General features: G+C 32.9%; 2 protein-coding genes across 2 annotated transcripts in view; both read right to left on the bottom strand.

The window, feature by feature from the left end:
• Window positions 1-24,774, bottom strand: part of LOC135127253 (semaphorin-2A) — a 917,845-nt gene that overhangs the window by 857,311 nt on the left and 35,760 nt on the right. The gene's annotated exons all lie outside the window — the stretch shown is intronic.
• On the bottom strand, window positions 18,707-19,591 carry LOC135126582 (uncharacterized). The gene is made up of 2 exons (XM_064052609.1): window positions 19,088-19,591; window positions 18,707-19,038 (listed from the first exon to the last, which is right to left on the bottom strand). Exons 1-2 carry the CDS (start codon window positions 19,542-19,544, stop codon window positions 19,034-19,036), a joined length of 462 nt encoding a protein of 153 aa, XP_063908679.1. The 5' UTR covers window positions 19,545-19,591; the 3' UTR covers window positions 18,707-19,033.

Raw genomic sequence — 24,774 nt, 5'->3', positions numbered from 1 at the left:
TCAAAAATCGCCCCATAAAATATAAAAACTTCTGATATATTTATATTAAAAATTTGAATTCGAAAGCAAATAGTTCGGAAACCAGTCGTTGTTTAGGCTTAGAAACAAAATTTTTTCATAATTTTCTCACAGAATTTTTTGTGGATTTTTAAACAAATTCGCCAAAATTTCAACTTTTCAAATAAAATTTTTTACTTTTTCCCAAACATCTTTAAAAATTAGTAAACGAGATTTTTGGGATATTTGGACTTCCAAAAGTGTTCTAGATCCTCATTTCTTTGAAAATTTTGCAAAAATGGTCACTATGATATATTTTGGAAATTTGAATTCGAAAGCAAATGCTTCGAAAACCAGTCATCGTTTAGACTTTGAATTAATTTTCCTTATAGATTCCTAATTTCTGCAGAATGATGTTTTTTTTTCATCATTTTCTCCCAGAACTTTTTTTGGATTTCTAAACAAATTCGCCAAAATTTCAACTTTTCAAGTAACGATCTTCAAAAATTACTAAAGGAGATTTTTGGACTATCTGGAATTCCAAAGTGTCTTACAGCTTTATTTCTTGAAAATTTTCAGCATTTTCCAAAAATCGTCAATATAAATATGGTAATTCTGATATATTTTTGGATTTAATTTCGAAATTGAGTAGTTCCAAAACTAAGTAGTTGTCGTCGAGGCTTGGAATTCCTGCTAGATAAATAATTCCTGCAGAAAATCAATTTTTTTATAATATTGTCCCAGAAAATTTTGTGGATTTTTAAACAAATTCGTCAAAATTTCAGCTTTTCAAATGAAATTTTTGACTTTTTCCTATGTGAGTATCTTCAAAAATTATTAAAAGATATCTTGGACTTCCAAAACTGTCTTACAGCTTTACTTCTTGAAAATTTTCACCATTTTCCCAAAATCTCAATTATGAAATGTGGCAGTTTTAATATATTTTGAAAATGAATTTGAAAGAAAATGGTTCGAAAATCAGCTGTCGTCTAGGATGTTTTCATAATTTTCTTCCAGAATTTTTTCTGGATTTTTAAACAAATTTGTGAAAATTTTAACTTTCCAAATGAAATTTTTGATTTTTTCCCAAATGTTTTCAGAAATTACTAACGGAGATCATTGGTTTATTTGGACTTCGAAAAGTGTTTTACATTTTCAAAGAAATTCAAATTCACCATTTTTCCAAAATCGTCATAATAAAATTTGGCAATTTTTTATGTACTCGTACATATAGTGAAAATTTGAAATTGAAAGCTAATAGTTCGATAATCAGTCGTCGTTTATGCTTGGGATTATTTTTCCTCAGTCATTTAGAATTCTTGCAGAAACACGATTTTTGTCATAGTTTTCTTCCAGAATTTTCTCTGAAATCTTTTCACAAATTCGCCAAAATTTCATCGTTTCGAATGAAATTTTTGACTTTTCCGCGAGCAACTTCAGAAATTATTATAGGAGATCCTGGACTATTTGGACTTCCAGAAGTGTTTTTCAGCTTCATTCAAAATTTCCATCATATTCCAAAAATCGACAATATAAAATATGGCAATTTTTGATTCTGTTTGGAAATTTGAATTTGAAAGCCAATAGTTCTAGAAGCAGTCGTCGTATAAAGCTTCAGATTATTTTCCCTCACAGATTGTTAAACCAACACGCCATTTTTTTCGATTCTAAATGTAGCTCCCAGAAATTTTTAGGAATTTTTTGGCTATTTCGCCGAAACCTCAGTTTTTCAATTGAATTTTTTTTCCCAAACATGTTCAAAAAATGCTAAAGGATTTCTTGGATTATTATTTGGATCTTTAGAGGTTTTTTACGGCTTCATTTTCACCATTTTTCGAAACAAAATACGGCAATTTTTTAAATAATTTGAAAATTTTAATTTGGAAGCGATTATTTTGCAAACAACTCGTCACATAGATTTTTAAGGAATTTAAATAAAGATCAATTTTTCAAATGAAATTTTTGACTTTTCCTAAAAGATGTCCAGATGTTTTTTACAGCTTCATATTCCGAAAATGTTCATGCTTTTTCCAATTCTCAAAATAAAACATGGTAAGTTTTGAAATATTTTAAAAGTATCTCAAGAATTGATTTACGGCCCCAACTCTTCGAAAATTTTCATCATTTTTCCAAAATCGCCAAAATGAAATACAGAGATACACAATTCACAACATTTTTCAGAATTTTTGGGCAGTAAGTTATTCTGAAATTACGCTAAATAAGTTAACTCCTTAAAAAGTGGTCACGATTTCTCCGGGATTTTCGATGTTCGCCTGAACCTTGTTCCGGAATCACCAACATGCTTTGTTTTTCGAATTTGGCTGGTCGAAATCAATCCCCCACAAATTTTTTTAGATTTTTAAACAACTTCGACAAAAGTTTTTCCCGAACTCCCCCGAGTATAGTGAATAGAGGTAAAAAATGGAACGAACAAATAAGAAACAATAAACCGAAATGACCTTTCAGAAGTTAAATTACTCCCATATTTAAAGACATCTATCTGTCTGTTTACCTAATTTAAACTTCCCTCCGCTTGTTAAAGTCGAAATTAGCATTTTAATTTTTGTAAATCCAGGAATTCATTCAGTTGCGTGATTACATAGTGTCCCACGTCTGGCAGAAAATTATTTGCTTCAGTCAATCAATTAAACAAGACTATAACTAACAACGAATTAATTCTATAATGATAATACTTGGTTCTCTTCTAATTAGACTTGCAGATGAATTTAAATTTCACTCGTTATCATAGCACATTATACACGAGCCAATCATTCCGATTAATATTTATGAACACGTGCCGAAAAACTTTACATGCTTTAATAAAAACATTGAATCAATAAGTCTCTAATGCGCTCCAATTGATCCCACGTTCATGAAAATAATCAAGCATGAGTTTCCCAGATTACCGACACATGCAGCTGAATTATCACCACATTTTTCACACTGCAGCTTAACCGAAAATTAAATACAACCGTTTCACGGGCTCGCTGTCACCTGACGCCACCTCGGCACAGCACGATATTAAAAATCATTCCACCGCCATCTTCCCGAAAATTTATCTCGCGCCTACTCCAAAGTTCCAAGTTAAAAAATCCAAACCCTCTGTCGAAAGCCCTAAATTCATATAACTGCCTCTTTTACGGCCAATTCTTTGCCTTTTTAACTGCCACCCATCGAAATTTCCATACAGCTGCAATTTTGCACAATATATCGCCTGCCAGATCCTCGGACAAATTTCCAACACGAACACACCCACGCCGCGAGCCCAACACTCAAGACGCGTGATGGATGTCTCTTAATATTTTACAACAATGCTATCTGCCACCCGTCGAACCGAGCGCTCACTTGTTGTGCTGTGTCTCGGCGGCAATTATTGTTATTATTAGAGAGCGGATTTCTAGGTTTAATGCTTTTTGTGAAAAATTTAAGTACTTCAAAACTTTTTGATATCTGTAACTATGATACAATTTGGAGTCATTTGACACATTTTTTTATGCTTATTTGCTTTTTTTTCAATTTTATGCATATTAAAACATACATGCTTATTTAATGCTTTTTTCGACGAATATGAGTTTTAATGCATATTTTGTTCAAATGCCGGCCTTGTCGGCATGACAAATACTTGTTAGTTAGCCGTATCGTATCGTATGCATTTTACCTGGACTTGACCATTGAAGTACACTTACTCAAGACCCTTTCTGTGAATAGATTCCGGTCGTTTGGGTAATAAAATTTTATTATAGGATTGGAAAAATGCTCCATAGATTTTATGACTTTAAATCCTTACTTCCGTTGATAATGAATTAAAGCTTTTAACCAGATGTTCTTTTTCGGCATTTTGCGGCAAGACCGTTGAAGATTTTCTAGAAAAAAGGATTATTGTACCCAACTACCTACCTTAAAATTTTTCTAATGGAAACTTTTAAGTAAATGAACCGTTTATTTCACAACCATCAGTCTATCGCATCTGTCGTAGTACAGTGTTATACGTGGTTCTCCCTTGTTACATGTTGAGTTCTTTTTGGTAATGTTACTAATATTTTAAAAGAATTCCAAAAGCAAAATCGACGCCGGATGAGTGGATAAGGGATTTTCCAGAATTAAAATTAGAAAACAACAAAATATTCTGCAGAGCTTGTGTGAAAACCGTAAGCCCACTTATTTTTTTTTACCTATTTTCCTTTGTTAATCCTGTATATGTACGTTGTTTTAGATTCAAAGTGATAAAAAATATAACGTGACGCAAAATGTCAGAACGACTCTTCATCTAGAAAGGAAGAAAATGTTTGAAGTTTCTAAAATTAAACAGCAGATCATACATGAATCTGTTGCATCTACTTATTATTATTATTATTATTATTATTGATTAACGTTACCCAACAGGCCAGGAGGCCCAATTACAGGGTAACGGGGGACATACACAACACCCAGAGCAGGGCGGGAATCGAACCCACGACCCAAGGTGTGGCAGGCAAGCGCAATGCTACCTAACCCACCCGGGTCCTCAAAAGATGAGCAGTTTCAGTTTACTTTCGATTTATGTAAAATGATGATCCAGTCCAATATACCTTTAAAAAAATTGGAGAAAGGCCCTCTTCAAGAATTCCTTGAAAAACACTGCAATCGACATATTCCGGTTGAAAGTACTCTCCGAAAAAATGATGAAGGCCCAGTGTTTCAGCAAGTTTACAACGAAATTAAACATCACATTGGAGATAATTGTTTATGGTTCGCTGTCGATGAGAACAATCGAAACCTCAAAAAATTGAAAATAAAAATTAAAAAATTCGAAAAATAAAAATATAAAAAAATTGGTAACAGAAAAATCGAGAAATTGAAAAATCTAGAATTTAGAATATCAGAAAATTAAAATATCGAAATGTTGAAGAAATCGAAAATATCGAAAAATCCAGATATCCAGAAATCAAAAAATCGACAAGTCGAAAAATTGTCGAAACGAAATATAGAAAAATCCCAAAACTGAAACATCGAAAAATTGATAAATTCAAAATTTGAAAGATTCCAAAAATGAAATATTGAAAAATCAAAAATTAAAAAAATCAATCAACCAAGTCAAAAACTTGAAAATTCCGAAAATTGAAAAATCGAAGAATCGAGAATTAAGAATTCGAAAAATCGTCAAATTGAAAACGTAGAAATTGAAAATATGAAAAATAGAAAAAATTAAAAATTGAAAAACTGTAGAGTCAAATCTAAAAAATCCGAAAACTGAAATATCGAAAAATCAAAAACCTATTGAAAAAATTTAAAATACCACAACTCAAACATTGTAAATTCGAGAAATTGAAAAATCTAGACATCGGAAAATCCCAAAATTAAAATATCGAAAAATTGAAAAATCGAAACAATAAAAAACTGATAATCGAAAAACCGAGGATTCGAAAAATCGACAAATTGAAGTAAACGTAAGTGCCAAAAACTGGAAATTTGAAAAACAGAAAAATTCAAAATTGAAAAAATTGAAAAATCAAAAATCAAGAAATCGAAAAATCTAAATTTAAAAAAATTGAAATTGAAAAACCGAAAAACTCAAGAATCGAAAAAATGAAAAATAGGTAAAATAAAAAAGGCCTAAATCTAAAAGCCGAAATATTAAAAAAATCTAAAAATTGAAAAATATGGAAAATCGAATATGTATTTGAAAAATTTAAACATCGAGAAACCGAAACATGTAAAGATCGAATATCGCGAAATTGAACAATCTAAACGTCGAAAAATCGAAAAAAAAAAGATTTAGAAAATTCTAAAATAATAATAAAACTAAAATATCGAAAAATTGAAAAATCAAAAAATTGAAAAATCAAGAAATCGAAAAAAATCGAAACATTGAGATATCGAAAAAATCGAAACGTCGGAAAAACGAAACATTGTTGAAAACAAATATTGAAAAATCCCAAAACTGAAATATCGAAAAAATGAAAAATCGAAAATTTAAAGCATTCAAAAAAAACTGTAAAGCAAAAAACAAATTGAAAAATCAAGAAACAGAAAAGTCGTAAACACGAGAATTTAAAAAATTAAAAATTGGAAAATCAAAAACCTGAAAAATTGAAAAATTGAAATGGAAGGAACGTCAAAAATTAAAAATTTGAAAAATGGGAAAATTAAAAAAAAATTAAAAATTGGAAGAGGAAAAAAATTAAAAACCAAAAACAAAAAATGTAAAACCAAGAAGTCGAAAAATCGAATGATCCAGGAATCGATACCTCAAAAAACTGAAGAACTAAAATTTAAAAATTCGAAAAATTTAAAAATAGAAAAATTGGAGAACTGCAAAATAGGAAAAATCGAGGAATCGAGAAATCAAGAATTCGAAAAATCGACAAATCGAAAACGTAGAAACACCATAAATAGAAAATTTTTCAAATGGAAACTTTTAAGTAAATGAACCGTTTATTTCACAACCATCAGTCTATCGCATCTGTCGTAGTACAGTGTTATACGTGGTTCTCCCTTGTTATATGTTGAGTTCTTTTTGGTAATGTTACTAATATTTTAAAAGAATGCCGAAAGTAAAATCGACGCCGGATGAGAGGATAAGGGATTTTCCAGAATTAAAATTAGAAAACAACAAAATATTTTCCAGAGCTTGTGTGAAAACCGTAAGCCCACTAATTTTTTTTTATCTATTTTCCTTTCTTGATCCTGTATATGTACGTTGTTTTAGATTCAAAGTGACAAAAAATATAACGTGACGCAACATGTCAGAACGACTCTTCATGTAGAAAGGAAGAAAATGTTTGAAGTTTCTAAAATTAAACAGCAGACCATACATGAATCTGTTGCATCTACTTCCACAAAAGATGAGCAGTTTCAGTTTAATTTCGATTTATGTAAAATGATGATCCAGTCCAATATACCTTTAAAAAAATTGGAGAAAGGCCCTCTTCAAGAATTCCTTGAAAAACACTGCAATCGACATATTCCGGTTGAAAGTACTCTCCGAAAAAATTACGTAGGCCCAGTGTTTCAGCAAGTTTACAACAAAATTAAACATCGCATTGGAGATAATTATTTATGGTTCGCTGTCGATGAGAACAATCGAAACCTCAAAAAATTGAAAATAAAAATTAAAAAATTCGAAAAATAAAAAAATAAAAAATTGGTAACAGAAAAATCGAGAAATTGAAAAATCTAGAATTTAGAATATCAGAAAATTAAAATATCGAAATGTTGAAGAAATCGAAAATATCGAAAAATTCAGATATCCAGAAATCAAAAAATCGACAAGTCGAAAAATTGTCGAAACGAAATATAGAAAAATCCCAAAACTGAAACATCGAAAAATTGATAAATTAAAAATTTGAAAGATTCCAAAAATGAAATATTGAAAAATCAAAAATTAAAAAAATCAATCAATCAAGTTAAAAACTTGAAAATTCCGAAAATTGAAAAATCGAAGAATCGAGAATTAAGAATTCGAAAAATCGTCAAATTGAAAACGTAGAAATTGAAAATATGAAAAATAGAAAAAATTAAAAATTGAAAAACTGTAAAGTCAAAACTGAAAAATCCAAAAACTGAAATATCGAAAAATCAAAAGCCTATTGAAAAAATTTAAAATACCACAACTGAAACATTGTAAATTCGAGAAATTGAAAAATCTAGACATCGGAAAATCCCAAAATTAAAATCGAAAAAAATCGAAACATTGAGATATCGCGAGAAATCGAAACGTCGGAAAAACGAAACATTGTTGAAAACAATATTGAAAAATCCCAAAACTGAAATATCGAAAAAATGAAAAATCGAAAATTTAAAGAATTCAAAAAAACTGTAAAGCAAAAAACAAATTGAAAAATCAAGAAACAGAAAAGTCGTAAACACGACAATTTAAAAAATTAAAAATTGGAAAATCAAAAACCTGAAAAATTGAAAAATTGAAATGGAAGGAACGTCAAAAATGAAAAATTTGAAAAATGGGAAAATTAAAAAAAATTAAAAATTGGAAGAGGCAAAAAATTAAAAACCAAAAACAAAAAATCTAAAACCAAGAAGTCGAAAAATCGAATAATCCAGGAATCGATACCTCAAAAAACTGAAGAACTAAAATTTAAAAATTCGAAAAATATAAAAATAGAAAAATTGGAGAACTGCAAAATAGGAAAAATCGAGGAATCGAGAAATCAAGAATTCGAAAAATCGACAAATCGTAAACGTAGAAACACCAAAAATAGAAAATTTTTCTCATGGAAACTTTTAAGTAAATGAACCGTTTATTTCACAACCATCAGTCTATCGCATCTGTCGTAGTACAGTGTTATACGTGGTTCTCCCTTGTTATATGTCGAGTTCTTTTTGGTAATATTACTAATATTTTAAAAGAATGCCGAAAATAAAATCGACGCCGGATGAGTGGATAAGGGATTTTCCAGAATTAAAATTAGAAAACAACAAAATATTTTGCAGAGCTTGTGTGAAAACCGTAAGCCCACAAATTTTTTTTTATCTATTTTCCTTTGTTAATCCTGTATATGTACGTTGTTTTAGATTCAAAGTGATAAAAAATATAACGTGACGCAACATGTCAGAACGACTCTTCATGTAGAAAGGAAGAAAATCTTTGAAGTTTCTAAAATTAAACAGCAGACCATACATGAATCTGTTGCATCTACTTCCACAAAAGATGAGCAGTTTCAGTTTAATTTCGATTTATGTAAAATGATGATCCAGTCCAATATACTTTTAAAAAAATTGGAGTAAGGTCCTCTTCAAGAATTCCTTGAAAAACACTGCAATCGACATATTCCGGTTGAAAGTACTCTCCGAAAAAACTATGTAGGCCCAGTGTTTCAGCAAGTTTACAATGAAATTAAACATCGGATTGGAGATAATTATTTATGGTTCGCTGTCGATGAAACAACCGATAGTTTTGGAAGATACGTGGCAAGTTTAATTGTTGGAATCTTAAATGAAAATTTCCCTAGTCGAGGGTATGTAGTAAGTTTGAAAATGTTAGATAAACCAAATGGCAATACGATTACCAGATTTGTAAATGACAGTCTTACGTCACTATTTTTGCCAAATTCCGTACCGGCGAATAAAATTTTATTGATGATCTCGGATGCAGCTCGTTATATGTTGAAAGCAGGGAATAATCTAAAAATATTGTACCCCAATTTAATTCACTCAACTTGCATTGCCCACGGTTTAAAAAGAGGGGCTGAAGAAATACGTTTGCAGTTTCCTACTGTTAATAAATTAGTGGCAAATGGTAAAAAGATTTTTGTTAAAGCTCCACTAAGAGTACAACATTTTAAGGAAAAATTTCCAAACATACCATTGCCCCCAGAGCCGATTATAACGAGGTGGGGAACATGGTTACAGGCCACATTTTATTATGACAAATATATCAAAGAATTTGGGGAAGTAGTTACGGAGTTTAGCGAAGATTCTTCTCAATCGATTAAAGATTGCATAAATATTTTGGAAAACAAAGATTTGCGACAAGATCTAGCTTTTCTAAGAAGCAATTATCAATTCGTATGTGAGGTAATAGAAAAGTTAGAAAAACCCAACATGTTGTTGGTAGATGCCATAAACTTAGTGAAAGAATTTAAACAACAAGCAAACGCAGTAAGGGGTGATATTGGTACTAGAGTATCTCAAAAACTTGACGAAGTGTTAAATAAAAATGCAGCTTTCGGTGTTCTTTCCGACGTTGCTCGCGTTTTACAAGGCCAGAAGGTGGAAAATTTGGAGTTAGATTCAACATTAGTTGCAAAATTCAAATTTGCGCCAACGAGTGTGGATGTTGAACGCACATTCTCCAATTTTAAACACATTTTAAATGATCGGGGAAAAAATGTTACAGTGGACAACTTGGAACATATTACCATCATAAATTGTTTTAAAGAAAACTGAAATACGTGTGTAAAATATAAAGTCTAGGATTATTATAATAATATTTTATCCCAAAGTTCTAAGAAGTGTTCTTTGATTTGTAACATGATTATGTTTTTAATGCTTTTTTGCTTAAAATTAAACTTTTTTAATGAAAGTGTTATGCTTATTTAATGCTTTTTTGCTTAAAATAAAACTTTTTTATTGAAAATGTGCTTATTTAAGCGGTTATTCTTGATTTTTTTGTGCTTATAAATCCGCTCTCTAGTTATTATTCCCGTTCGATGGTAGTGCTGGGGTTCGAACTCACAAGCTGAGCTTTACTAAGAGCTTTCACGGATCCAGAACAGGAACGGACTTTTCGCCGCTGAATTATCTTTTTTAAATCGATTGACGTTTTTTTTTTTGATAATTTTTTGCGCATATAAATCCGCTTAATAACAGTCATTACAAAAAATTATAACACTTTCCAAACAAAGAAAGGAAAAGAAAAAAGGAATTTCACTCAACTCGTACATGAGTAAATATTTCCAGATCTTGACCGGGTCGGCGTTAAATAAATTAAAAGCAAAAAATTGCGGTCATTACGGGCAATGTCTGCTACTTTTTACAGCGACTATATCTTCACTCGATAGCTCCTCCCTCCCGAAGGGTGTAACGCACGCACCATCTTCATCATGAATGTGCGACCCCAGCTTACTATTAATTACTCCCCACGTACAAAGCACGCATAATGTCGTTAAATATTTAAGCTCGAGACGGATATCGTCGTTTGTTATTCCGCAAATCATCCAATAAAGGTTACGGGGAATTATTAATGGATGTGTTTCTTTGATGGAAGGAAAATATCGTAAATATGGGTTGTTACGGGCTTGGGGGACGCGATAAGAGGGCGCTTATCTTAATTATCATTCACCGGTATGCCCATCCACGCAGCAGGACGCACACTTCCAGGAATTTAACGACGTCCTTCCTGGCACGTGACAACTTCGGCACGGTTTGGCGCGAACACTCGTCCAAGTTTAGGAATTTGAATCTCGAAGCTCACAAAATTTTAGACCGTAATAATTAAAGAGCAGATTCTGGGGCAAATGGATTTTCATTCTTTGATTTGAACCTTACTCATTTCTGCCTATTTTGTTCTAAACTCTGAATTTTCTAAACCCCTCAGCACGTGTTTCTTGCGAAGGTCACATTTAATATTTCCGGTACAAAAAAGAAAGATAATTCAACCCGAGCTTTGGGGTAAAAGGATCGAGGGAATTCCGTTAGCAAAATGCCGACAGTTCAATAACTCAAATCTATTTCTCTGCGTAACCCATCAAAGAACTAATTTTATTGCACAAGGAAGTACGTAGGTAGGTTATAAAATCGTTAAAATACTGGTTTATAGAACCCAACATAAGTTGTATTTTGCTTTTCTAGGAAGAGCTTTGATGTACTAAGTACACCGAGCCCTCGTACATCTTTCCTTTCGTCTTCTCTTCCATTTATCAATTAGTTCGTGCTGAGTTTTTCTAAAGTGAAGTTCGAAAGTATAAAAGGGTTTTAAAAATTGTTTATCATCATTGCAGGATCAATATATTGAAAAATTAAAGCGCAGGTTTGTAAAAAAAATACACTTTGTTACAGACTTTTTGTATTCGTTCAGATTCTCTCAATATCCTTCAAGATTCTCTCAAATTCTCTCAGATTCTTCCAGGTTTGCCTAGATTCGTCCAGATTCCCTGAGATTCTTTCCGATCTCCTCTGATTCTTTCTAATTCTGTCCGATTCTTGGTTTTTAAGATTCTTCCTTTCGGATTTTTTTGGATTCTTTCAGATTATTCCGGATGCTTTTGGATGCTTTCGGATTGTTTCACATTCTTCTGAATTTGTTCAGATTCATTCAAATACACCGTCAAGAATACTCACGATTTTTTCAAATTTTTGAGTTCTATTCAGATCATTTTAAAACCGTACAGATACTTTCAGATCCTTCCAGACTATTCCAAATTCTTCCAGATTTTTCTAGGTTCTTCGGGATTCTCTCAGATTCCTTCAAATTCCTTCAGAGTCTTTCATTTTCTTTCTGATTCTCTCTTCCAGATTTTTTTTATTTTTTATTCTTTCTAATTATTCCTCAACCTTTTCGATGCTTCCGGATTGTTTCCAATTCTTTCAAATTTTTTAAGATTCGATTCAGACATCATCGTCAGGAATCCTCAAGATTCTTTTAAATTTTTCATTTCTATTCAAATCGTTTCACATCCTTTCAGATCCTTGCAGATTCTTCCAAATACTTTCAGATTCCTCCAGTTTTTTTTTTCAGATTCGCTTTGATTTTTTTAAATTTTTCGCAATTCCTCAAAATTCTTTCAGATTCTCATAGGTTCCCCCAGATTCTGTCACATTTCCCCAAATTCCTTGAATTTCTTTACGAATCTCTCACATTCTCTTAGATTTACTCAAATTATTTCAGATTCCTTCAGATTTTTTCACCTTTCAGATCCTTCCAGACACTTTCAAATTTTTCCACATGGCTTCAGACTCCTCAAAGTCCTTCAGATTCTTCCAGATTCCTCTAGATTTCTCGAGATTCTTCGAGATTCCTTCAGATTCCTCCAGGGAAAGTGAGAGAATCTCGAAGAATCTAGACATATCTTAAAGAATCTAGAAAAATCTGGAAGAATCTGCAGGAATCTGAAAGGACTTGTGAGCATCTGAAACAATCTGAACAACACTACAAAATTTTTAAGAATCTTGAGGATTTCTGATGGTGCTTTTGAAAGAATTTGAAAAGTTCGAAGGAATCTGAAAAATTCGAAAAGAAGCGTGGTACAAATATTAAAGAATTTGAAAAAATCTTAAATTCTCTCAGATTCTTCCAGATTTTTTCGACAGTCTCAGATTCTCTTAAAATTTTTCACCTTTCAGATCCTTCCAGATCCTTTCCAATTTTTCCACATCGCTTCAGACTCCTCAAAGTTCTTCAGATTCTTCCAGATTCCTCTAGATTTTTCGAGATTCTTCGAGATTCCTTCAGATTCCTCCAGGGAAAGTGACAGAATCTCGAAGAATCTAGAAAAATCTGAAAGAGTATGCAAGAACCTAAAAGGAATTGTGAGCATCTGAAACGATCTGTACAACACTAGAAAATTTTAAAGAATCTTGAGTATTTCTGATGGTGTTTTTGAAAGAATTTGAAAAGTTCGAAGGAATCTGAAAAATTCGAAAAGAAGCGTCGTAAAAAAATTAAAGAATTTGAAAAAATCTTAAATTCTCTCAGATTCTTCCAGATTTTTTCGATAGTCTCAGAGTCTCTTAAAATTTTTCACCTTTCAGATCCTTCCAGATCCTTTCAAATTTTTCCACATCGCTTCAGACTCCCCAAAGTTCTTCAGATTCTTCCAGATTCCTCTAGGTTTTTTGAGATTTTTCGAGATTCCTTCAGATTCCTCCAGGGAAAGTGACAGAATCTCGAAGAATCTAGAAAAATCTGAAAGAGTCTGCAAGAATCTAAAAGGAATTGTGAGCATCTGTAACGATCTGAACAACACTAGAAAATTTTTAAGAATCTTGAAGATTTCTGATGGTGTTTTTGAAAGAATTTGAAAAGTTCGAAAGAATCTGAAAAACTCCAAAGAGAGAACCAGAAAGAGTCCAAATAATCCGAAGAGAAGAGTCGTAAAACAATGAAAGAATTTGAAAAATACTTAAATTCTCTCAAATTCTTCCAGATTTTTTCGACAGTCTCAGATTCTCTTAAAATTTTTCACCCTTCAGATGCTTCCAGATCCTTTCAAATTTTTCCACATCGCTTCAGACTCCTCAAAGTCCTTCAGATTCTTCCAGATTCCTCTAGTTTTTTCGAGATTCTTCGAGATTCCTTCAGATTCCTCCAGGGAAAGTGACAGAATCTCGAAGAATCTAGAAAAATCTGAAAAAGTCTGCAAGAATCTAAAAGGAATTGTGAGCATCTGTAACGATCTGAACAACACTAGAAAATTTTTAAGAATCTTGAAGATTTCTGATGGTGTTTTTGAAAGAATTTGAAAAGTTCGAAGGAATCTGAAAAACTCCAAAGAGAGAACCAGAAAGAATCCAAATAATCCGAAGAGAAGTGGCGTAAAACAATGAAAGAATTTGAAAAATACTTAAATTCTCTCAAATTCTTGCAGATTTTTTCGATACTCTCTCAGATTTTCTTAAAATTTTTCACCTTTCAGATCCTTCCAGATCCTTTCAAATTTTTCCACAATGCTTTAAAGTTCTCAAGGTCGTTCAGATTCTTCCAGATTCTTCTAGATTTTTCGAGATTCTTCGAGATTCCTTCAGATTCCTCCAGGGAAAGTGAGAGAATCTTGAAGAATCTAGAAAAATCAGGAAGAGTCTGCAGGAATCTGAAAGGAATTGTGAGCATCTGAAACAATCTGAGCAACACTAGAAAATTTTTAAGAATCTTGACGATTTCTGATGGTATTTTTGAAAGAATTTGAAAAGTTCGAAGGAATCTGAAAAATTCGAAAAGAAGTGTCGTAAAAAAATTAAAGAATTTGAAAAAATCTTAAATTCTCTCAGATTCTTCCAGACTTTTTCGATAGTCTCAGATTCTCTTAAAATTTTTCACCTTTCAGATCCTTCCAGATCCTTTCAAATTTTTTCACATCGCTTCAGATTCTTCCAGATTCCTCTAGATTTTTCGAGATTCTTCGAGATTCCTTCAAATCCCTCCAGGGAAAGTGAAAGAATCTCGAAGAATCTAGAAATATCTTAAAGAATCTAGACAAATCTGGATGAGTCTGCAGGAATCTGAAGGGAATTGTGAGCATCTGAAACTATCCGAACAACACTAGAAAATTTTTAAGAATCTTGAGGATTTCTGATGATGTTTTTGAAAGAATTTGAAAAGTTCGAAGGAGTCTGAAAAATTCAAAAAGAAGCGTCGTAAAAAAATGAAATAATTTGAAAAATCTTAAATTCTCGCAGATTCTTTCACATTTTTTCGATAGTCTCAGATTCTCTTAAAATTTTTCACCTTTCAGATCCTTCCAGATCCTTTCAAATTTTTCCACATTGCTTCAAAGTCCCGAAGTTGTTCAGATTCTTCCAGATTCCTCTAGATTTTTCGAGATTCTTCGAGATTCCTTTAGATTCCTCCAGGGAAATTGAGAGAATCCTGAAGAATCTAGAAAAAACTTAAAGAATCTAGAAAAATCTGGAGGAGTCTGCAGGAACCTGAAAGGATTTGTAAGGAGCTGAAACAATCTAAACAGAACCGAATAATTTTAAAGAATCTTGAGTATTTGTGATGGTGTTTTCGAAAGAATTTAAAAAGTTCGAAGGAATCCGAAAAATTCGAAAGAGAGAACCAGAAAGAGTCCAAAGAATTCGAAAAGAAAAGTCGTAAATAAAATGAAATAATTTGTAACAATCTTAAATTCTGTCGGATTCTGCCAGATTCTTTCGATACTCTCAGATTCTCTCAGAATTTTTCTCCTTTCAGATCCTTCCAAATTTTTCCACTTCAGTATCCTCAAAATCGTTCAGATTCTTCCAGATTCTTCTAAAATTTTCGAGATTCCTCGAAATTTCTTTAGATTCCTCCAGGGAAATTGAAAGAATCTCGAAGAATCTAGAAAAATCTGGAAGAGTCTACAGAAATCTGAAAGGATTTGTAAGCATCTGACACAATCTGAACAGAACTGAAAAATTTTAATAATCTTCTAGATTTCTGATGGTGTTTTTGAAAGAATCTGAAAAGTTCGAAGGAATCTGAAAAATTCGAAAGAGAAAACCAAAAAGAATTCGAAAAGAAGACTCGTAAAAGAAAATGAAAGAAATTGAAAAAATCGTAAATTATCTCAGATTCTTCCAGAATTTTTCGATATTCTCAGATTCTCTCAGAATTTGTCCCCTTTCAGATTCTTCCAGATCCTTTTAAATATTTCCACATCACTTCAGAGTCCTCAAAATCGTTCAGATTCTTCTAGATTTTTCGAGATTCTTCGAAATTCCTTTAGATTTCTCCAAGGAAAGTAAGATAATCTCGAACAATCTAGAAAAATCTGGAAGGGTGTGTAAGAATTGAAAGAATTTGTAAGGAGCTAAAACAATCTAAACAGAACGAAAAAATTTTAAAGAATCTTGAGGATTTCTGATGGTGTGTATTTTCGAAATATTCCGAAAAGTTCAAAGAAATCGGAAAAATTCGAAAGAAAGCACAAGAAAGAATCTAAAGAATTCGAAAAGAAGAGCCGTAAAGAAAATGAAAGAATTTGAAAAAAACTTAAATTCTTTCTCAGATTCTTCCAGAATTTTTCATCTTTGAGATCCTTCCAGATCCTTTCAAATTTTTCGACATCACTTCAAAGTCCTCAAAGTCGTTCAGATCCTTCCAGATTCTACTAAATTTTTCGAGATTCTTCGAAATTCCTTTAGATTCCTCTCGGGAAAGTGACGGAATCTCGAAGAATCTAGAAAAATCTGGAAGAGTCTGCAAGTACTGAAAGGATTTGTAAGGAGCTAAAACAATCTAAACACAACGGAAAAATTTTAAAGAATCTTGAGGATTTCTGATGGTGTTTTTGAAAGAATCTGAAAAGTTCAAAGGAATCTGAAAAATTCGAAGGAAAAAACCAGAAAGAATCCAAAGAATTCGAAATGAAAATGAAAGAATTTGAAAAAATCTTAAATTCCTTCAGATTCTTCTAGAATTTTTCACCCTTCAGATCCTTCCAGATCCTTTCAAATTTTTCCACATCACTTCAGAGTCCTCAAAATCGTTCAGATTCTTCCATATTCTTCTAGATTTTTCGAGATTCTTCGAAATTCATTTAGATTCTTCCAGGGAAAGTGAAATAATCTCGAGGAATCTAGCAAAATGTTAAAGAATCTATAAAAATCTGGAAGAGTCTGCAGGAATTTGAAAGTAGTTGTAAGCATCTGAAACAATCTATACAACACTAAAAATTTTTAAGAATCTTGAGGATTTCTGATGATGTTTTTGAAAGTGTCTGAAAAGTTCGAAGGAATCTGAAAAATTCGGAAAAGAGAACCAGAAAGAATCCAAAGAATTCGAAAAAAAGGGTCGAAAAAAAATTTAAGAATTTGAAGAAAACTTAAATTATCTCAGATTTTTCCAAAATTTTTCGATACTCTCAGATCCTCTTAGAATTTTTCACCTTTCAGACGCTCCCAGATCCTTTCAAACTTTTCCACATCACTTCAGAGCAGAAAAAATCCAAAAAATTCGAAAAGAAGTGTCATAAAGGTAATGAAAGGATTTGAAAAAATCTTAAGTTCTCTCAAATTCTTCCAAATTTTTCCAGATCATTTTAGATCCCTGCAGACTCTTTCAGATTCTTCTAGTTTCTTCTAGATTCTTCTGAATTCTTCTGAATTCTTCGAAATAACTAATATCCATCTACCAAGATAAGAATATCAAACATTTTTACGTGTATTTTTAAAACATTTTATTGGCCAGAAATATATCGGTCAGAAATAATAAATATAATTATGAGGCCAATGGAATTAAATAGGAAAAACTAAAACTGACCATAGTCATCATAATTTTGTTGTGTAATCCTAAATTAAATGAAACATTTGAGGTTATTATGGAACTTAACATTTTAAATTAATAATTTTTACTATTCTTACGCTCGAATCCGTAATTTTCGAGATCGAAGCCGGTAAAAGCGTTACGATGTTCCTGTTGTGCGTTTTTGTCCCTAGAGCACTGTCTAGCATCGACAAGTTTAAAATTGAAATCGTGACATACCGAAACAATTTAAGTTGGAAAATTGGTAAATCCATCAATACTGGTGCAAGCCGACAATAAAATGTGAGCAAAAGGTTAAAAGTGAGCTCGACAGTGCTACATCCATCGCGCCCTAATAAATTTCTATACAATATTTCACTAAAATAGAATAGCGCTTATGTGTTAATTACGAATCAATCACTGCCATATTTATCAAAGAGTCGGAATTAATTTTGATTTACATGTCAAACACAGACTGCACCACATCTACATTTTATATTGCCGAAATAATGGCGTCATGGCGACAAAATTAATTAGCGATGGAGCGTCCCGGTTGTGCTGACGCTGCAAAAAATTCACGATTGTATATTTAAAAGGGAAATTATTGTTCTCGTTTCTGAGCAAATCGTTCTCTGTATCTTTGAAAAATATAGTTTTATTAGAGCGACAATGATCCTGTTAAAATCAGTTATGCCAACTGTAGTACGTCACTCATAGCCAATTCTGGCCGGTGTTTTTGACAGCTCGTTATAAATCAAAGTGCCACATTGATTTGCGTCGGCTATGAAGCATTTCTTGCGGTATTGTCGGAACTGACTATTTAAACAAGCAGAATATTCGCTTTTGCTTTGTAGTAGTGATCCGGAATGTTGTTGTTGTTACTTTTTCAAAGAATATTCCGTCGGATTTGTTGACGACAGAACGTTCCTTTGAATATTACTCTAAGTGTATCCTGATAGAAAGTTTTTTATTAAAACTTTCCAACTGATTCATACAAGCACACTCGAATAAACAAATAAAAGAAGCATTTTCCGCTACACTTGCGGTATCGACTTCGTCGAGACCATTTTCTCTATTTCTGTAATGTAACAAAATGTAAGAGTTGGATCGTAATAAAGAAAATCCATGTCAAAACGAGGGCTGTGCGATGAAAAATAACTTGTAGCAGATGCAGTTGACTAGAGAGAATTATGAAAAAATGATTAAATGTGTAAAATTGCCGGGGCGATGGTAATCGGATCACTCTAACGTTCGTGTTCGTTTTACAAAGGGGTCGCTTGTTATCACCGATAATTTGACGTTGAGTGACACAAGAACAACGAATCATTTCGAAAAGAACTATATTTGAAGGAACAAATTCGACAAGAAATTCAAATACAATACAGGTTACGTTTTACAACACTCTTCGTGGAACACTTTATATTTCAAGTTGCACTTATACACTTATCAACAGTGACTCTTAATTAACAATGACCGGAATTTAGTCGCTACTGTCATCAATTTCGATAAACTCCGTGAAAATCCACCCGGAGCAAGACTCCTTCAACGCGTTAAATTGCTTATTAGTCACGGGACCGATGTAAGACAATTGGAAAGATTGGGCGTGATTCTTCCTCTTCGCCAAAAGTTTGAAAAACTTGCAAGACCGTATCTTCACCCTGTCAAAATTAATTTTCCCCAAGTTCTTACACCGTGTGAGCAACTTACAAAGAGCGCTACTTCGCAAGTAAATCCGTTCCGGAGAACCCCAACAGTCCTCGATTGTTATGGACTCCAAGAGAGCCGAATACTTCGCCACGTTCTCCACAATGACGTCGGCGTCATTTCTGTTGCTTATCTTAAACCGCTTTATCAGCGGCGAGGACTGGATCCACCGCTTCACGATGTGTGTGGGGATGTTCCTGGAAGCACTCACGTTCGTCCAGGCCGAAGACATCATGGCGATGGCGTGCCATCTGGTACACACCGGGCGCACGTTGAAGTAAAGGTCTTCTATGTGGAGGAAGGAGAAGATGTAGAGGAGGATTTCGTTCGGCAGGGAGTTGATGTGGTCGAAATTTCGCAGGCGTTTCTTCTCGATGGGAAGCTGGGTGTTGATGGGCGCTTTTCGTTTGTGGCCTGCTTGGTTGCGCAGGTTGTATGGTTTTTTGTCGAACCATAGCATTGTGAATACATGGGGCGCATTAGACTGAAATTTCACTTGTGACAGAAATTGACAGAAAATGCCACTGTCACCGGGATGATTGAAGTAAGAAATGTAGAGAGAAACCAGAGTTTACGAAACTTAGATTGTCGTACATTGAAAGGTGGAGGATGCTGTGGAAACATCCAAAACGTGCGGGGTTATGGCAGGGCGCGACGAGTCAGGCCAAGGTTATATTGGGTCAGGTCAAGTCAACTCGGTCAAGTCAGGTCAGGCCAGATTATTGCCTCTAATAGGTCCATAAAATTATACTGGTGTACAAAATATATTCTTTACTGTACTAGGAATTCACTCTGCATAAAATATTCAAGATTTCTTGTTCGGCTTCTATGGCTACAGTAATTTATAGCGTACGGACCACAAATGCCTATATCATTTTGGATATAATCATGTTAAAACTGCGTTTTCGTAACCCCAGGAGTACGATAAGATGATTCTCCAGTTTCCGTCTGTTTGTCTGTCGTCCGTCTGTGTCGATTTTTATTAGATATTAGATATTCTCCGAAACTACTGGACCGATTGTCGTCAAATTTTGTATCTATATTAGGAATATCATGTAGATGGTAAAACGCTAACCGAAATTTGACCAACCATCCCCAGCAACAATTTGATGACGTCCCTTCAGACTTTTTTTAGTAAACGCCATTTATTTTTTTTTAAATCAGGTAGTCTTAATTCTTGTGGTTTATGAATCTGCGTTTGCAAAAATTCCAAATTGCGTCATCATATAATAATTCGATTGGCACGTGCGTTACAATTTTTTTTCTGGATTATACATATCAAGAATGATTCGCATATTTTGTCGAAATTTTGATAATACAGTAATGTTGCACCCGACTATATTTAATAATAATAAAATTGGAATTATAATAGTAGTTAACAGCTACTTATTAAAACGATATTCAGAACATTATTTAAAAAATTCGAACATAAATATAAAGAAACTAATTAGTGTCAACTTAAAACAAAAAATTGTTACACTATAAATCATAATCTGACAGCAATGAAAGTAAATCGCATTGTCCACTTCAGCAAGGAAGGGTTGATTAAAAAAAAATGGGTTTTACGTTTAAAAAATGGATTTTCATTGCCAATATTTCAAAAATTTTGGTTCATGGCCAGCAAAACGCTATATTTTTTTAATCAGCTCGTCGAAATTTATATCCTGGAATGTAGTAAGATAAGAGTAATTTTGGCAGATAAGATATTCTCTAAGAAAAGAGAGGGTGGGTGGGCGGGGCTAGTACCTGCTAAGATAAGAGTAATTTTGGCAGATGAGATACCTTCTAAGAAAAGAGAGGGTGGGTGGGCGGGGCTAGTACCTGTTAAGAAAAGAATAATTTTGGCAAATGACATACCCTCTAAGAAATGAGAGGGTGGGTGGGCGGGGGTAGTATCTGCCAAGATAAGAGTAATTTTGGCAGATGAGATACCTGCTAAGAAAATAACGGGTGGGCGGGTAACACTGATTTTGCCAAATGATATACCCTGTACCTTTCATTTTCTTAGAGGGTACGTCATTTGCGAAAATCAGTTTTATCTTAGGAGGTACTAACCCCGCCCAATCTTATCTTAGCCCCGCCCACCCACCCTCTAATTTATTAGAGGGATCTCATTTGCCAAAATCAGTCTTTCTTAGTAAGTACTAGTAATTTTTAATAATTCCTGAACTAGCTCGCTGCGCTCGCATTCTAACCTATGGGCTCTAGATTTTCTAAATGTCTGATCTTCTAAATTAAATTGCCCTAAAAACAAATTTTTAAAATGCAAGCTCAGTGAGCAAAATTGAAATTTCTATAGTCCCATCAACTTCAGTACGATTTTCGAAATCATAAAACTTTTTGAAGTTGGGAAAATTCTTTATTTATAATTTAGCCTCTCCTGGACATTGATGAATAGTTTCAGTAGACTTTAGTAATCGTAGACCTTTTTGAAACCCTTTTTTTTTAAGTAAGGAAATTCTTTGTTAATAACTTAGCTTCTCGGGGACATTGAAGAGTAGAAATTTTTAATAATTCCTGAACGAGCTCGCTGCGCTCGCATTCTAACCTTTGGCCTCCGGGTCTTATGGAATTAAATTGCTACGACATTTTTAATCCTAGACCTTTTTGAAATTCGCCAAGTAAGAAAATTAGACTAATTTTGATAGATGGCATAACTTCCAAGAAAATAAAGGGTGGGTGGGCAGGGCTGATACTTGCCAAGATACCCAAGATTTTGTCAAATGATATACCCTCTACCCTTCATTTTCTTAGAGGGTATGTCATTTGGCAAAATCAGTCGTATCTTAGTAAGTGCCATTCTGTCCACTCGCCGTTCATATTTTTAGAGAGTAGGTCATTTGCCAATATCAGTCTTATCGTAGCAGGTACTAGTCCCGCCCACCCACCCTTTTTTTTCTTGGAGGGTATGTTATTTGCCAAAATCAGTTTTATCTTAGCAGGTATTAACCCCACCCACCCGCCCTCTTTTTTCTTAGAGGGCTATCATTAGCCAAAATCAGTCCTATCTCAGCAATTTTTGAAGAAATACGTGAATGAATTATCACACCGTTTAAAAAGTGATTAGTTATATTAAATTGTAAATGATTCCGTTAATTCTTTAAACATAGAATATATACAGGATGTCCGACACCTCACTAATTTATTAGAGATATAAAAAAAATATCGAAATAATATTGTTTTTAAAATATGTTGCAATCTTTTATGGTTTATTGTGGCATCAGTTAAATCAAATTTTAACATGCAGAGCGTTTATACAAAAAAATCTAAGGCACTATAATTTTTAAATAACGATATTTAAGTTTTTTGAAGTAGAACACTTGTATTTTATTACTTGAAACAAAAAAAAAATAAGAAGGCGTAAAAAATGTAGGGTGTTCTAGTTGTAAAAACTATTAGAAAATTGTATCTAATAATTAAATTTTCTTTATAAGCATTGCAAAATATTGTAACATAGACTTCAAAAATAACCCTATTGCGAATTTTGGGTCCCTTCCGTTGCTAAAAAAATCAAGAAGATTGGAATAAAGTGGCAACGTCGCATCGGAATTTCAAAAATAAACTTTGATTATGAAGCCTAAGAAGAACTCAATCGGAATATATGAAGTATTTCATCTGAAAAAATTAAGTTGTTTTTTAACGCCTTAAAAAGAACGGAAGACTACAATACAAGTTTAGTTTTTGACTTTTTTTTCTAGTTTTCATTTCATTTAAATTCGAACTCATAAGACTTTTATTTTTATAAAACTGATCGAAAGCTTTTTCAGTTAGTGCAGTGGTGGCGTAAAGGGGGGGCGGTGGAGGCAGTCCGCCCCGGGTACCAAGCATCAAGGGGTGGCAACGACAACTCACTCGCACACCCAGAGAATACTTACTTACACAAGAATCACTCTGCAAAAAAAAATCGGGACGACAGACAGACGGACAAACAGACAGACACAAACATGTTTTAAGTTTCATGTTGTGAAAAGAAGTCTGCACATATTAAAACAAAAAGGCAAAATGTAAGCCCGCCCACCCACCCTATCGCAATTGTGACGATTTTTTACTGCAAAGTACTTATTTCTTTACATCAAATTAAAAACATCGTGAGCATCGTGTTGTTCAAAGAATACTATGTATATTAAGAAAAAAAAGCTTAATATAATGGATTTTAGGCAACTTTTCCCAAACTCAATTTTTCAGTGCTTATAAAAATTTGGCACTTTTTAAAACACTTTTGAAAATCAACTAAAAAGTTTTTTTTATAGATTTCGATATTCAAAAGTTATTTTCGGCTTCATTTCTGTTTATTTAACTTTTTCCATTTTTTTATAAATTCAAATTTTGGTCCGTGACCACCAAGAGAACGCAATGTTTTTCGGATATGAAAAACAATAAAGTTTGATTTTGCGATTTTTGTTTTACCCTCTATAAAGTAAAAACGTGTGACGTAAATAACAACAAAAATCGAAAGTTCGAAAAAAGAAAAAATACAAAACTCTCCTGGAATGTCAAAAAACAGAAAAATGAAAAATCTAAGAAGCTAGAACTCGAGAAATCAAAAAATCGAAAACCGAAAAAATGAAGAAGGAAATTGAAAATCTGAGAAATCGAAAAATAAAAAAATTGAAAAGTGTAAAAACTGTAAAACCGAATGAAATCTTGCAAGCGCATTAAGGTTATCGTAGTGGTTAATCAAAGTTTATTCGTCTATCCCCTTCAAACAATTGATGACGTCATTTCAAAATTTTGCCGAATAAATCCTATCGAAAATGTACAAAATATGATGAATTTATACTTGCGATCTATAATAATTTCATTTATATTTTTACTTCCCGAGCGTAAGCAAACAAAGTATTGTAATCAAGTCCTCGGTTTACAACGAATGAAAAAATTCATTACAATTGACTTAGGGCGGGTGGGCGGGGCTTATATTTTGCCTTTTTTTATTATGCGTTGTCATCTTTTTTCAACAAGAAACTTAAACATGTTTAAAATGGTAAACTTGTGATGACAAGTATGGACTTTGCAATTACGCTCCGCCCCCCTATCTAACAACGAATGAAAATTCATCACAATACGTATGTTTAAAAAAAAAGAAAAAAATCGACGATGGGTGGAAAGTGTATTATTTTGCATATTTTGAATTCAATTTACTCGGCAAAATTGTAGATAATGTCATCAAATTTTGGGGGAGAAAAACAGAAAAAAAATTATCAACATATGTATTGCTTTTAGGAAATATCGATTTTGCAACCACGATCCGCCCCTCGACCTGACAACCAATAAAATTTCATCACGATTGAGATCGAGGCGGGTTTGGGTGGGGTTTAATCTTTGGCTTTATTTTTTTTCTTAATATGCATTGCAATCTTTAACACGATACTCAAAAACAGGTTTTAATTTCTTGCAGACAAACAAGGATTTTGAAATTAAGCTCCCCCTCCTTGGCTCACGATGAATAAAAAAATTGTCAGAATTGAGACAGGGTGGGTGGGCGGAGCTTATATTTAGTCTTTTTATTATGCGTAGTCATCTTTTCTCAACAAGAAACTTAAAAATGTTTAAAATGGTAAATTTGTGAAGACAAATATGGATTTTGCAATGAAGCTCCGCCCCTCTACATAACGACAAATGAAAATTCATCACAGTACGTATGATTAAAAAGAAGAAAGAAATCGACGATAGGTGGAAAGTGTATTATTTTG

The sequence above is a fragment of the Zophobas morio genome, unplaced genomic scaffold (assembly GCF_036711695.1).
Source record: "Zophobas morio isolate AGI-343-1 ecotype UQ-CSIRO unplaced genomic scaffold, CSIRO_AGI_Zmor_V1 ptg000011l, whole genome shotgun sequence".
Taxonomy (NCBI): Eukaryota; Metazoa; Arthropoda; class Insecta; order Coleoptera; family Tenebrionidae; genus Zophobas; species Zophobas morio.
This window is presented reverse-complemented; position numbering and strand designations above follow the sequence as displayed.